The 13,918-nt window shown below is 37.7% G+C and overlaps 1 protein-coding gene across 4 annotated transcripts in view; it reads left to right on the top strand.

The window, feature by feature from the left end:
- LOC126365779 (segmentation protein cap'n'collar) overlaps positions 1–13,918 on the top strand; it is a 765,194-nt gene that overhangs the window by 589,303 nt on the left and 161,973 nt on the right. For all 4 annotated transcript variants that reach the window (XM_050008342.1, XM_050008341.1, XM_050008344.1 and 1 more), the window contains one exon: positions 188–394. In XM_050008342.1, the coding sequence (XP_049864299.1) occupies positions 188–394 (207 nt within the window). The remainder of the gene's footprint in view (positions 1–187; positions 395–13,918) is intronic.

The following is a 13,918-nucleotide window of genomic DNA, read 5'->3' as shown; positions in this document are numbered from 1 at the left end:
GTGTCTGCAATCTTCAGTTCCAGTTCATGTAGTGCGCAACAGCTCAAAGGTTCAAAAAGTACTTTGTTTGATTCCTCACTTTTAGCAAGGCATAGCTGTCTTAGTGAATAAATTTCACCCACACAGTTATTTAAAAAGAAAAAAAAAACTGCTTGAAATGGAACTTTTATATCTTTTCATCAAACAGCCGACAAAGGAGGAAAGTCCACTCTCAGAGCCAGTAATACCAGCGCCACCTGCAAAGACTGGCACTGATGGAGATGTGAAGAAGGACGCTGCTGAGAAAGATCCATTGGAAACCGCCTCAACACCCTCAACATCAGACGAGGAGTTGGGCGACATGATACAAACAGCGCAGTTCCATCACCCACACCCCCATCCACGATCCTTCCAGGTATATGTTAACACATAGTAAATCAACTATTATTGTTTGTCTCCTAGGTGACTGATGTATTTTGTACTGATTGACCCGAACAGCAAGGAAGATATCATGAAGAAGATTTCATGATCAAATTCACTCATAAGGTAGAAGAAAAGTTCTGCTTCTTATTTTTTACATTTTGTGTTTCGTTCACTGTCAACAATCTCATCTATTTAATAAATTTATTTGTGTTTCTACCATTTTGCTAGTTTTGTTCCCTACTTGTAAAGACCTACTTACCAGAAAGGTCATATGGCCAGCAACTATGTATGTTGCAAGTACACACATAGTGTACATTTCATTATGTTGTGGCAGTAATATTCTAATTTCAGTACTGACAGTCTGTCATTAACTCTTATGTAATTAGTGTGCATTATTTTCGATCATCAAAAAAGATTTAGTTGGTAGTAAACAGTATTAATTGTATCATTAGTTTGCTGTAAAATAATTTTTTCTTACGTAAATTTACACATCTGAATGGAAGACTCGAACAGTAGGAGCCAGGTTTTTGTTAATTCTCCCAAAATAACTAGTTCTTGATGAGTGAAATTTAAGTTTCCTTTTCTAAATTCATTTGAGCTTCTCCTTTCACTCTTTTTCTCATCAAGCTGCTTTTTATTGATGTGTACCCAGTAGGTAGAATCTTATGTTTTCAATATGTCTCCTACTGTCCTCAGTAATATACAGTAGTGGAAGTCAGTATAAAGGAAGGATTCCTTCGAAAATAATAGAACAATATCTGTCGGATACTGTATCAAATTTATTATGAAAGTAGTAGATACATATGAGACATAAACAATCATGACAGGATTACATAGCTTTTTTCATAATCTGAGTAAAAAACATGTCACTCATTGTCCTGTTGTATTATTGTGTTGTTACTACTTTGTCCAACCTCCGTTCTTCATAATGATCTCAGAAATTCTCTTCAGCATTGACTTTGTTAGTGTTTGTAGTTCTTGCAGTGAAATTGTGCACCTATTCTTCTTGTATCACATTTTCCAGCTCACATGTGGTCTCAGATAGCCTTCCATTGTGATAAAAATGCCTTGCAAGTATTCCCCAGTGATTTTTCATGGGGTGCGTATCTTGGCTGCGTGCACACCGGGGCAAGACATTGATAACTTCATATTCAAGCCACTTTTGGTTGTAGCAGAAAGATGCACAGATGCTTTATCTTGTTGAAACATTAGATTTATGTTCCCTAGCCCCTCATACACTTTGATCAATTCTGTCTTCGGCATCTCAGTGTACATGTTAGAGTTCATTGTACTGTTCAGCAGAACAATGCGTGATTTACCTTTAGTGCAGAAGGCTGCTCAAATCGTAACATTTCCACCAACAAAATTTCTACGCATTCTTACCTGCTGCTCTTTTCTCCGGTCATGCCCATAGTCCATCTGGCCCAATTGAATTAAACTTCTTCTCATCACATTAAACCACTTAATCCCATTCTCAAGTCCACGACATACGGTTTTCAGCAAACTCCATCCTAGCCTATTCATGTTTGGGTATTAAAGCAGGTTTCTGTAGTCATTTTCTTTAAAGCAAGATGTTTGACAAATGACAAAAATTGCTGTACATATCTGGAAATCTGCTCCCATAGCCTAAATTTATTCTTGTGATGGATTTGTAGTGAAAAATGAGGATGATGTTTTGGAATCTGAAACTGCCAACTCTTTCTTCTCAGCATGCATGCTTAATTCGTGTAAAACTCCTCCTACCTCTACTTTCCTTGTATTCCACTTTTTCATTGGTGTTTGTCATTTCCTATGGCTTTCCATAAGTACGTACCACTTACATGCTTCCTCATTTTGTTAGTGTTGTTATCATGAAGTATAACACCTAGTGTCGAGCAAATCATCTTTACTGACATTGTGGTGAGATGATGCACTGGTACCTTTCTTGCTAGCTATTGTTTTACTCCACATCAGTCCACTGGGGACAGTACTATAGGCTATAATTAGCTTTTGTGTTTTACTGTACACTATAATTTATATTTGCAATCTTCTCGAATACCTCTCTTTTCTGCGACCAATGTTGTTTAACACAAACACTGAAGGTGCAAAAGAGCCATGTTCTGTTATGAGTGTACACACAGCCTCATTTGAATTCCTCTCAATGTAGTGATATTTGTACAGCACTGCTGCATTTTGACATAAATCTGTAGCTGTAGATCTAAAAATAAAACTATCATTCATGCCACTTAGACATGTTTGGGCTCAGTCAGATTTTCCTCCCTCATCAAAATGCCATTAAATTATCTTCCATTTTCCTATTAACGTACTAAGTTCTCTCAGAACTTAAACTAATTAATTCTTAGAGACTACTCCTATTTCTGACAACAAGTGCATATTTGTTCCATTATTTTTGTTATGTGAAATTACTTTCACACCAGTTCTATAGATAAGAAATCTACTGACCAAGCCATGGTAGGAGAACACACATGTAAAAAAAAGCTTGATTAGGTGAAACCTTTTTTATATGTGTTTTCTCCTGTTGCCACTTGGTGAGTAGATCTTTTTATCTAACCTACTGCATTCTATTGTCAAACATTGATTATTTTTGTTATTGTAGTGTTTAAAATGGAACAGAATGTCACAGAAATATTTAATTGTTTGTGTAATGCCACTACATGAGTAATGCAGCAAACAAAGAATTCTTATTTAACACATTATCTTAGCAGATATTTTAATTTTATGCTGTAAAACAACAACAAAATTAAAATTTATGCATCCCACTCTGAGAACTATGTGCAACTTAATCTTATCAGTAAAAGTACAATATCTAGGAATACAGGCACATCCCATGTGCAAACACTACTCCCAAGATACAATAGTCAAAACAACAAAATTGTTCATATCAGCCAAGTAGAGACATGAAATACAGTACCAAATTAGAAGTAACACACCCTGATACATTTACTGTATTACTATTGTAACCCTGTAAGGAGATTAGTTTTGTACTGTCACTCTTGTTAACTGCAAGCTGAAAATGAATAGGTTGAGAATTACTCTGTGTGCCGTGTAATGTGAACATTAGGGTGAGGACAGGTATATTTCACTACTAAACAGCGGTTTTTTTCCTTGCAAGAATAGGTAACTAATGAGGCAATACTTTCCATCTCATTAAAAGCATAATTCTTTGAGGTACATCATTAACTGTTTGGTTTCGAGAAAACAAAAATGATGAAGATAGATTACCATTTACTGGGTACTCAATCTCAAAATTGATATTATTTCACTTCCTTTATTTCTTTTAAAGCAGTTCTTCCTAAGACACAAATCTGTATCTGCAGTGCAAAAGACTCGCCTAGAATCTCCAGAATGATGGGGCTAAAATCCAAACTGTGCAAGCATGTATTGTGTGTAATACTTTTCTTCTTATATCTCTCATTACCCTTGAACTGAATTCATTTCTCCATATTTCCAGGTTCCCCCTTCGTCATAATGCTGGAACCTGTTTTAATGCTCTGAAAATTAAAAGTTCTTTCTATTGGTAGTGGCTCATATAACGTACAAAAGCCATGTTGCACCATTGTTTGTAATCCGCATTACACTGTGTTGCTGTTGTTGTGCTCTTCAGTCCAAATAGTGGTTTGACACAACTCTGTAGTAGTCTATCCTGCACAAGATTCTTCGTCTCTGAATACTACTGCAGTCTGCATCCATCTGAACCTGTGTATTGTATTCATGGTTAGGTCTCCCTCTGAAATTTTTACCCGTCCACACTTCCCTACAGTACTAAATTGGTGAGACCTCAATGTTTCAGGATGTGTCATATGAATTGATCCCTTCTTCTAGTCAGGTTGTGCCGTAAATTTCTTTTCTCTCCAATCTGGTTCAGTACCTCTTCATTTGTTATTTTATCTAACCATCTAATCATCAACATTGGTCTATGATACACATACCTGCCAGATCTCTTGATTTAGAATGTCAAACCAAACACCTTTCAGCCATCTATATATTCAAATTGTTAATTTATTGGGCTACCAGTTTCGGCGATATATTATGCCACCTTCAGGCCCCTTGATCAACGTGTAGGGAAATTCCCAATTCAGAATTGGGGCCAGCATTTAAAGACTGGTATCTTGAGATTTTTAAGACAGCAATTACTTCAAACAACGCTGTCTCAAATATCTACAGATACCAGTCTTTGAACGCTGGCCTCTATTCTGACCAGAACCAAGTTTGTAAGCTTCATACATGTTGGTCAGGAGGCCTGAAGATAATGTAATATATTGCCAAAACTGGTATCCCAATAAAATAACAATTTGGAAATTTAGACAACTGATAGGTATTTGATTTTAAATTCTGTACTGAACAGTCAAGGTCCCAAACCACCTTTGAAAAGATGGACGTACAGAGTCTCCTGATTTAGGTGGTAGCCTACTGATTTTCCACCTTTCCTCCTGGTTCCCGATTATTCCATTATTTCTCCCAATGTTTTGCTAATTATTGTCAAATGACAGACATTTGTTTTGAATAATCACCATTTTAGTGTTTATTGCAAATGCTTGGAAGTCATTCACTTTAGATGTGTGCATATTGAAGTTCACAAAAATCAGGAAGCCGCACACAGCCTATGCATCAGTTGTTGGTTTTCCTCTTTCTCAGACATTTTGTAGGCTCTATATTCATACTGCTCAGTAATGTGCTCTATTTGGACTTGGGTTTGTGTGTTGTCACTGTGCGTAAGAGAAGGCACTTACTATTCATTGTTTTTTTTGTCAATCAGTCTAAGTCTTTAGAGTGGGTTATTATGTTATGTGATTCCCTAAAAGGCTTTACTTCTGTGTAAGTGCTTATTTTAGATCTGCATATTTATGTATATCTTCTTTTGTCATGTTCATAGTATTTTGATTTAGTGTTTTTTTTTCCATTATGCCAGAAACAAATAACTCTATCTTCTTCAAGCAATATGTGGAATAGTTTCCATTCATTGTCAGGTCTAGGAAAAGACCATTGTTAGCATTTTGTACTCTTTGCTGTTGTGACATTTGTATATTATATGGTGGACGAAGCTGTGTTTCAAAACATGTGTTAGCAAAAAAGGGCTGAGAAAATGTTAAGTGTGTGAATAACAGTCAAAGACTGGAATTCGGCGTTAAAACTGGAAGTGACAGAGTGATAATTCTGAATGATCTATTTACATCATTTATTTTAGAATGCAAAATGCCAATCAATTGTGCTAACCAGGTGAGTCACCTGTTCAGGAAAACATTATGAGAATTTTACAGATTTCTTTAAAGGCATAGTTTCCCTAACAGTACGTGTAACAGCTAACTTTGAACATGCTGACATATAATGTGTGATAGGTACATATATAATATGTGATAGACACTATCCCTGACACTTGAGAAATAATCGATTTTGGTAGAATTTGAGGATACACATGAGAGCCAGTTGGTGGGTCTGTGTCTATGGTTTTCATGTATGTGTCACAAAGCAATATGGCAGACACTGTTGGACAGCAATCCTACTTTTTTTAAATTTAAAACGAAAAAGCAGCCCAATCTAGTGCTGATTATTTGACCTACGTTGCAGATAAGGGGTTCAAATCAATTAGTTCTAGTGTTTTCGTTTGTGGTTATATAGCTTTGTGACACCATAGGGAATTACATGCATCAGTTGTCCTGGGACCGTACTGAAAACAAGCCACAGTTTTCATTATTTGTACCTTCTGTTTTTTAAAACTGGCTCTCCTAATTTTTGGTTTTTGGCAGTTAAGAACACAACAGTTTCAAAGCTTCTGTCCTCGTGTTGTCTGGATTTCTTATTGTAGACATTTCATTTCCATACTTAGGCTACACTCCAAACACATACTTTCAGAAAAGGCTTCTAACAAATAAATTTATATTACATGTTAACAGAATTACTCTTTTTCAGCAATGCTTTCTTTGCTGTAATCAGTCTGCATTTTATACCCTCTTTGCCTTAGCCATCATTAGTTATTTTGCTGCCCAAAGAGCTAAACTACAACTTTTAATGTCTCATGCCCTCAGTATTGTCTGATTTAATTTCACTGCCTTCCATTAGCCTTGTTTTAATTTCGTTGATGTTCATTTTATAATCTCTTTGCAAGACATTATACATTCCATTCAACTGATCTTTCTAGCCATTTGTGATCTCTGATAAAATGTCACCAGCAAACCTTTCAATTTCTTCTCCCTTAACTTCAATTCTCAGTTCAAATTTCTCCTCTGTTTCATTCACATCATGCTCAATGTACAGATTGGATAACAGCAGGAATGAGCTACAACTCTGTCTCACTATATTTGCAACTACAGTTTCTCTTTCGTGTCTTTCGACTCTTACAGTTGGAGTCTGGTTTCTGTTCAAGTTGTAAAAACTTTCAGTTCAGTGCATCTTGCCCAAGGGTTTGGACAATCAGCATCGTTGAAAGCTTTCTTTGCATGAGCAAAAGCTGTAAACATAGATTTGCCTTTCTTCAATCTATCTTCAAGAATAAGTTGTGAGGTCACTGTTGCCTCTCATGTTCCTACATTCCTCTAGGACCCGAACTGATCTTCCCTGAGGCAGGCTTCCACCAGGTTTTCCATTGTTCTGTATATAGTTAGTGTCAGTATTTTGCAACAATGACTTACTAAGCTGATAGTTTGTTAATATTCACACCTATCAGCACATGTCTTCTTCGGAACTGGAATTATTAATTTCTTCCTGAAGTCAGAGGATATTCCTCCTGTCTCATATATCTTGCACTCCAGGTGTAATAATTTTGTCATGGCTGGCTCTCCCAAGGATCTCATTAATTTTATTCTGAGGGAATGTAATGTACTGCAGGGTCCTTGTTTCCACTTAGGTCCTTCAGTGCTCTGACAAATTCTTCGCGCAGTATCACAACTCTTATCTCATCTTCACGTACTTCCTTCTCTGTTTCTATGATATTGTCAAGTTCATTACCCCTATATAGACCTTTTAAATATTCCTTCCACCTTCCAGATTTTCCTTCTTTACTTAGTACTGGCTATTGAGCTCCTGATATTCACACTGCTGCCTCTCTTTTCTCCAAAGGTCTCTTTAATTTTTTTTTATAGATTGCATCTATTCATTTAGAGACTTGCGTTTGTCCTCTAACCATTCCTACTTATCCATTTTGCACTTCTGTCAACCTCATTTTTTTAGACATCTGTATTCCTTCTGCTGAGTGCATTGTTGCATTTTTATATTTCCTCTTTTCATCAATTAAATTCATCATCTCCTGTATTACCCATCGATTTCTACATGACCTTGTCTTTCTGCTTATGTGATCATCTGCTGCCTTCCCTATTTCATCTCTAATAGCTACTCATTTGTCTTCTATAGTTGTTTAATTCTCCTCCTGAAACTCACAACCAACTCTAGTTCCTTCACTTTATCCAGGACAAATCACCCGAATTTCCTTCCTTTTTGCAATTTCTTCAATTTTAATCTGCTGCTCATAACCAATAAATTACCATCAGAATACACATCTATACAAGGAAATGCTTGGTAGTTAAAAATCTCTTTCGTGCTATTATTGAAATCTATCTGAAACTTTCTAGCGTCCCCAGGTCTCCTCCAAGGGTACAACCTTCTAACGTGATTCTTAAACCACGTGCTAGCAATAATTAAATTATGCTGTGTTTGAAAGTCTACCAGGAAACCTCCTTTTCCATTCCTTCCTCCTTACCCATGTTTACCTACTGCTTTTCCTTCTCTTCCTTTTCCTACTACTGAATTCCATCATCCATCACAATTGAATTTTCATCTGTCTTTATCTCTGAATAATTTCTTTTGTCTCATCACACATTCTTTCAGTTTTTTCATCATCACAGAGCTATTTGCAATGCAAACGTTACTACTATGGTGGGTGTTGGCTTGAACTATAGGTCCACCCAAAACTGACGTGCTAAGTTAGCCAAAGGCTGTATGAAAGCAAGGCATACACCTCTAATAGCACCATGTGTAGCAAACCACTGTGGTGCACAATATACCATTGGGTTGATGACAGTGTACTTCACATTTTTCTTTGTATTGATTTCGTTTATGCTCAGAAATTGACAGGGAAACACTTCTTTCATGCCCCATGCAGTATGCAAATGTGTTACGTATAACAACTGTTTGTGACACTGTGCACATCCTCACAAGGATTATTATGCTGTCTGAAACATGACATTTTTTGCACTTATGCAGTCATGTGACACAGTTGTGGGGATCTGTATCAGACTACAATTATTTTGCTCATTATGATGGTAGACACACAGGCATTCACAGTTAAGTATGAAAGGGAACAGGTAAGCTTTAGGTGAGAGAAACCCACTATTTTAAAACTATGGCTAATGATTAATCAACATTTTCCTGGAATAATGTGTCAAAGTTCTGAAGTAAGTGGAATATACACAATGTGAGAAAGTATTAACATGCAGGTCCAAAGCATGTTTAAAAATAATATAAATAATAAAGCAGACTAACACAGAACGAGTAAAGCTTGCACTCGGTATTGTTGATGAACAGCTTGCTCACGAACCATCAACAACGTGTTACTGGAACTTGGACCCTAGATTTCGGCATGTGCTTGACAGACATTCACAAGTACCATACAGCTATATTTTCGGTGATGGGTACAAGGTCGCGTCGTTTCCCGAATTTTAGTTGTCATTTCTGCCGTCTCGCGCCGCGGAGTTCCCCCGGACATCTCTGCGACGGCTGCACAATTTGTTTCTTCTTTTTTTTTTCCCGACGCCGGAGACGTGCTATGTTGAAGACGGGGACGAGAGCTCAAGGGCCCTTGACTAGTTCTCGGCAGCCCTACCCAGGGGCTCACGCGATGAAGACGTCGCCAGCAAAGTAACAGTTGGCTCCTGTACTGCATTCCCGAGCACGCCGCCTTTCTGCAGGGAGCGGGCGACCTCGCGCAAAACCGCACGCTGTTTTCTCTTCGGCCACGACTCCTGAGAAAAGTCTACCTGTAAACGCGCATTACGTAGGCCCTAAGCTAATCAATAGTTTGACGTGCTTTGTGAAGCTAGCATTGTCATCGTGAAGCCCGATGAAAGGTTTCCGGTTGTTTTTTCGTGATTTCATCGATGGCTTACGTCCAGCTAATTGTTGAATGCCATTCAGAATTACCTGTTCTTCGATCCCGTAAAGGAATGACCCCGTCATGTCTAATGTAACCCAGAGGAAAAAGTGGTCCTTTGTACGGAGTTATGTTATAGAAAAACTTCGTTCAATGTGTAACCGGCGTCGTTCGGTGATTTTATCGGCTGAAGACGATCGATGAGGCGAGCTATCATCACGAGAGGGCTCTCACAGCAGCGCACAAACTTGCAACAGTCGCGCATGCGTTAAAGCGACGCATGCGCATTAAGAACTGGGTACACCTCGCAATGCACCGGTGCGGTTTTAAACTGGGGAGTTCAGTGTACTTCCGCCAGTATACACCAGAAGATGGCCAGAAGAGTCTGCGGCGAATATCCGACCGTTCGCTTCAAATTTCATGTAACAAGTGGTCGTTTCCATGAAAGTACTTCGTGAACAATCACTTTTGTTGGTTCTGGTTCATTTTGGAACATCCATACGGTTGATTACTGCCAAGTTTCCAGCTAGTAGTCTCCTGTCACGATGTTGTGTATGGATTTTGCACTTTTACGGTCGAATTTTATGAGTTATTTCCTTACACAGATTGAAACAAGCCTCCTTTTGAGGTTCGGTCGTATTATGCACAGTCCATCGGAAAAATATTTTTCTCACAGCTAAATGTTCACGCAGAATAAAATGTACTGCAATCGTCGATATTTGTGAGGATTCCTGTATCTCGACCGCCTCAGTACCAGATATCTTAAACTGGTGGAAAATAAAAGTACAAATGAGACCGAACTAAATTTCCCAACTTACGATGTGGAAAAATATGTTGCCGGAATCCGCGACCTGGGACGAGCAGTGAACATGAAAATTCTTGACAACTGAAGTGATATCCACCTAGCACATTAACCCATATGTCTAACTTGTAACTTAATCAACAACGATGAACTTAGTTTTGTGTATAAACATAACTGAAATTTGGCAAAGCGTCAGGGGGAAGACTGCGAGTATAAAAAATGCAGTGCTGTCAACCGGATTAACGCACAGACAGCACACGAGTACCACAGCGTCACGACATTCCTGCTCGTAAACACAATGAGAGCAGCTCTCCAAGCGGACAGAAATCTACACTACACTTCTGAATATTATTTCGAATGAGTGGGAATAGTATCAAGTATATATGCAATATACTTTTTACAATAGGAAACGCATGCAGTGCCACAAAAATTGGCAATAACTTAAATTTACACTGCATTTATCTTTCTTTAGTTTCGTAAGGTCCGTGAGAGGTATATTAGAGGGCAGTTTATTTACGTACAGATATTTAGTGAAGAATGTCGTTTTATTTTAAGAACAAAAGTGGCTAGTAAACAGCGAACGTCTTGCTCTTCTGCGGAAAGACGTCGTACATCTACTCAACAACGTGAAACTTTCTTCAATACACTTGGCAGTGAAATTAGTGAATGTGGAACATGGGAGACTCGTGTGGAACGCAATATCTACACTATTAACGTCCCAAATAAGCAACCACAGCTGTAGCTGAAGGGAAAACCAAGGAGACATGATAATAAAACGTCAAAAGCAATAAAATGTTTCCCAACACAGAAGGAACCAATGATACAACTGTCTCTACATCTGAGCCACAAACGGCAAGAATCTTAAACACAATCGCTATTTGAGTAAAAGTAATTACATTTACAAAAATATTAGAGTATTATAAAGTCGAGTGAAGTGTAAGAACGTGCGAATATTTAGATTGCATGCAAAACTGTTACGAGTCAAGGATAATATTTATCATAATAAGAATGGGCAACAGAAATATTTGACTCTCGTGCATGAAATGTGTATCAATATTCTCTTGCTTTCAGCAGAGTAAGCTGCAATTATACACAAATTCGAAAGTATTTCTTCATAATGAGTTCTAGCTTATTGTCTCTGAATCGCTGAGAATCGTGCTTTTACATTTTTTTTCAAGATCGTGCAATATCTCTTCAATATTTAATTATTCTTGGAACGCAAAAATATAATAACTATTTCGCCACTTAAGAAGGTTCAATTTCCACAGCTGTGTGTCCCGACTGTAGACGTTAGACTAGCTATATAGTGACAGAGGAAAATAAAAGCAAGAAAGACTTTTGGTGTATGTCACAACACAGCACATAACTTAAACCAAAATAATTTATGAAAAAGTTTGCAAACTTCTTAAAACTTACGATCACGTAACAAACAAATGGGTAACTGAAAACTTCTTGGAAAAAAAGAAATTAACTGAACTAAATTTATTATGAGAAAAATCTACAATAGTTATGGACAGAAACAAAGAATAATTTATTATTTTCGTTTTATTTCAAGAAAAATTGTATGAAGATTTTGTTTTCATGGAAGGAGAAACAATAAAATATTCGTGAGTAAAAAATCTCTGAGTTGTGTTTACATTTTCGATGCCTATATCTCAAGATAAAGTCACACTGCCGACTCTCTTCAGTTATGTTGCATACTGCTTCCATGTTTTTTGAACAACTGATTTTGATCAACGTACACGAAATTCGTCGCTGACGGAAACACGACCACAACGAAACCCTCCAAATCAATTGTAAAGTCTTTTGCTGGAGGTGATTAGTTAACAAAAAGTTGGATGAAGCGATTCGAGCCATTGATGTTGAGTCAGAGCTCAACAAAAATCGTAAAAACGCATCCAACAAATCCTTAGCTCCATTGTCTCAACAACTACAACAAATTTTAACGCAATATTAATGTCATTATGTCAACTCCCAAATGCACTGTCTATATGTCGCTTGTATAAACTTAAAAAACGGATCAACTGGTACGTTCGTTGAATTTATCGTGTCTCTCTGATCGTATGTTTATGTATCCGCGTTATTTTTCAGGGAAAGGGGAAATATACTGTTGTGTTAGTCATTCTTCTTCATAAATTTACGGTTAACCACACTGTTCACCGTTGTGGTCACACATTTCAATAAAGACAGAAAATGCTTCGTTGAAGGTGGTAATCTTCTTTGAACGCATGAAAAGTAGTGATTTTCGGGATTTTTTTCAAATAAAATAAAAAGTAATGTCAAATCTGATGACATACTTTTAATTCTTACACTACCGCTGCACCATGTGGAAGGACCCACTTCCACCTGGAGCATTGGTCATCGGTGGGGATTCTGAAGCCCTGCAATTAGGCCTGTAACAAAATAATTTAGTGTATGTCATTTTCAATGTATTTTCTATCACCATACATAGGATAATTGAAAAATATTAAATTGTAATAAAATCGTGACGTGTTAACATTTATTTCGCGCCGAGCGTAGTAGCCGCACTGTCAAGGCGCCTTGTCACGGTTCGCGCGTCTTTCCCCCGTCGGCGGTTCGAGTCCTCCCTCGGGCGTGTGTGTGTGTGTGTGTGTGTGTGTGTGTGTGTGTGTGTGTGTGTGTGTGTGTGTGTGTGGTCCTTAGCGGAACTTGAAGGAGTATGTAAGCGTAGGGATCGATGACCTCAGCAGTTTGGTCTCATAGAACTTGCCACAAATTTCCAAACATTTATTTCGCCCAAAACTTCGAGGCAGAGGCGTAGATTGAAAATAGCACTTTGAAGATACCGCAAAACAGCTTCGTATGCTGACAGAGAATGAAATTTAGAATGCCGGCTTTTAATTCCGATCAAAATCATATGTACCTATTTAAAAAAATATGGTTTTGAGAAAAAAGACGTTTAAAGTTTTGGATGACATTTTTTGTTTTTAAGTTAAACATACCTCTACTGAGAGATCGCTAGGCTATGCACCAATAATTCCAGACGCTTTTCGTACGCTTTTGTGCACAAGTTCTCACAGGCCGGCTCGATATGAAGTTCGAGCACGTTCATAATTTCCATCATTCTTGTTAGGCAGTCGTTGAAATTACCTGGTGCCACATTCGGAGACACTTTTTCACAAATCGCCTTGTAAAGCGATAACAGAGTTCCTGGCGAACTTGGAATGAGCACTACAACAAAGTACACATCCCAAAAAAAATTTATCCAACAACTACACTCACAGTGACTGAAGCTTATCTTTTATACGACGAGATCTGCAAAACAGCTCACAAATTTTCGTGATGTAATCCCCAAAATTTGTTTATGGCTCTGAACACTACGGGACTTAACTCCTGAGGTCATCAGTCAAAATTAAAAGGAAAAAATTCCCATTGAGTTGTTGCTGCCAGAGCAAGTACCAGAAGTAGTTCGGGAAATAATATTAAGGCTCATGTATCCTTTTTATGAACTAGTTTCTTTTGCAATTTAGCTGTGAAATCCTATCGCGTTTACATACTTTAAACATTTTTGGCTCCATGTTCCGAACATCTGATGAGAACTGTTAGTCATCGTCCAGCATTTTCTGAAATGATGTGAGAAAAAAGTAACATAGAAATTTACAGTAAAATATATG

Source organism: Schistocerca gregaria, chromosome 4 (assembly GCF_023897955.1).
Source record: "Schistocerca gregaria isolate iqSchGreg1 chromosome 4, iqSchGreg1.2, whole genome shotgun sequence".
Lineage (NCBI taxonomy): Eukaryota > Metazoa > Arthropoda > Insecta > Orthoptera > Acrididae > Schistocerca > Schistocerca gregaria.
The sequence above is the reverse complement of the archived record's forward strand: the minus strand, read 5'-3'. Positions and strand labels throughout refer to the sequence as shown.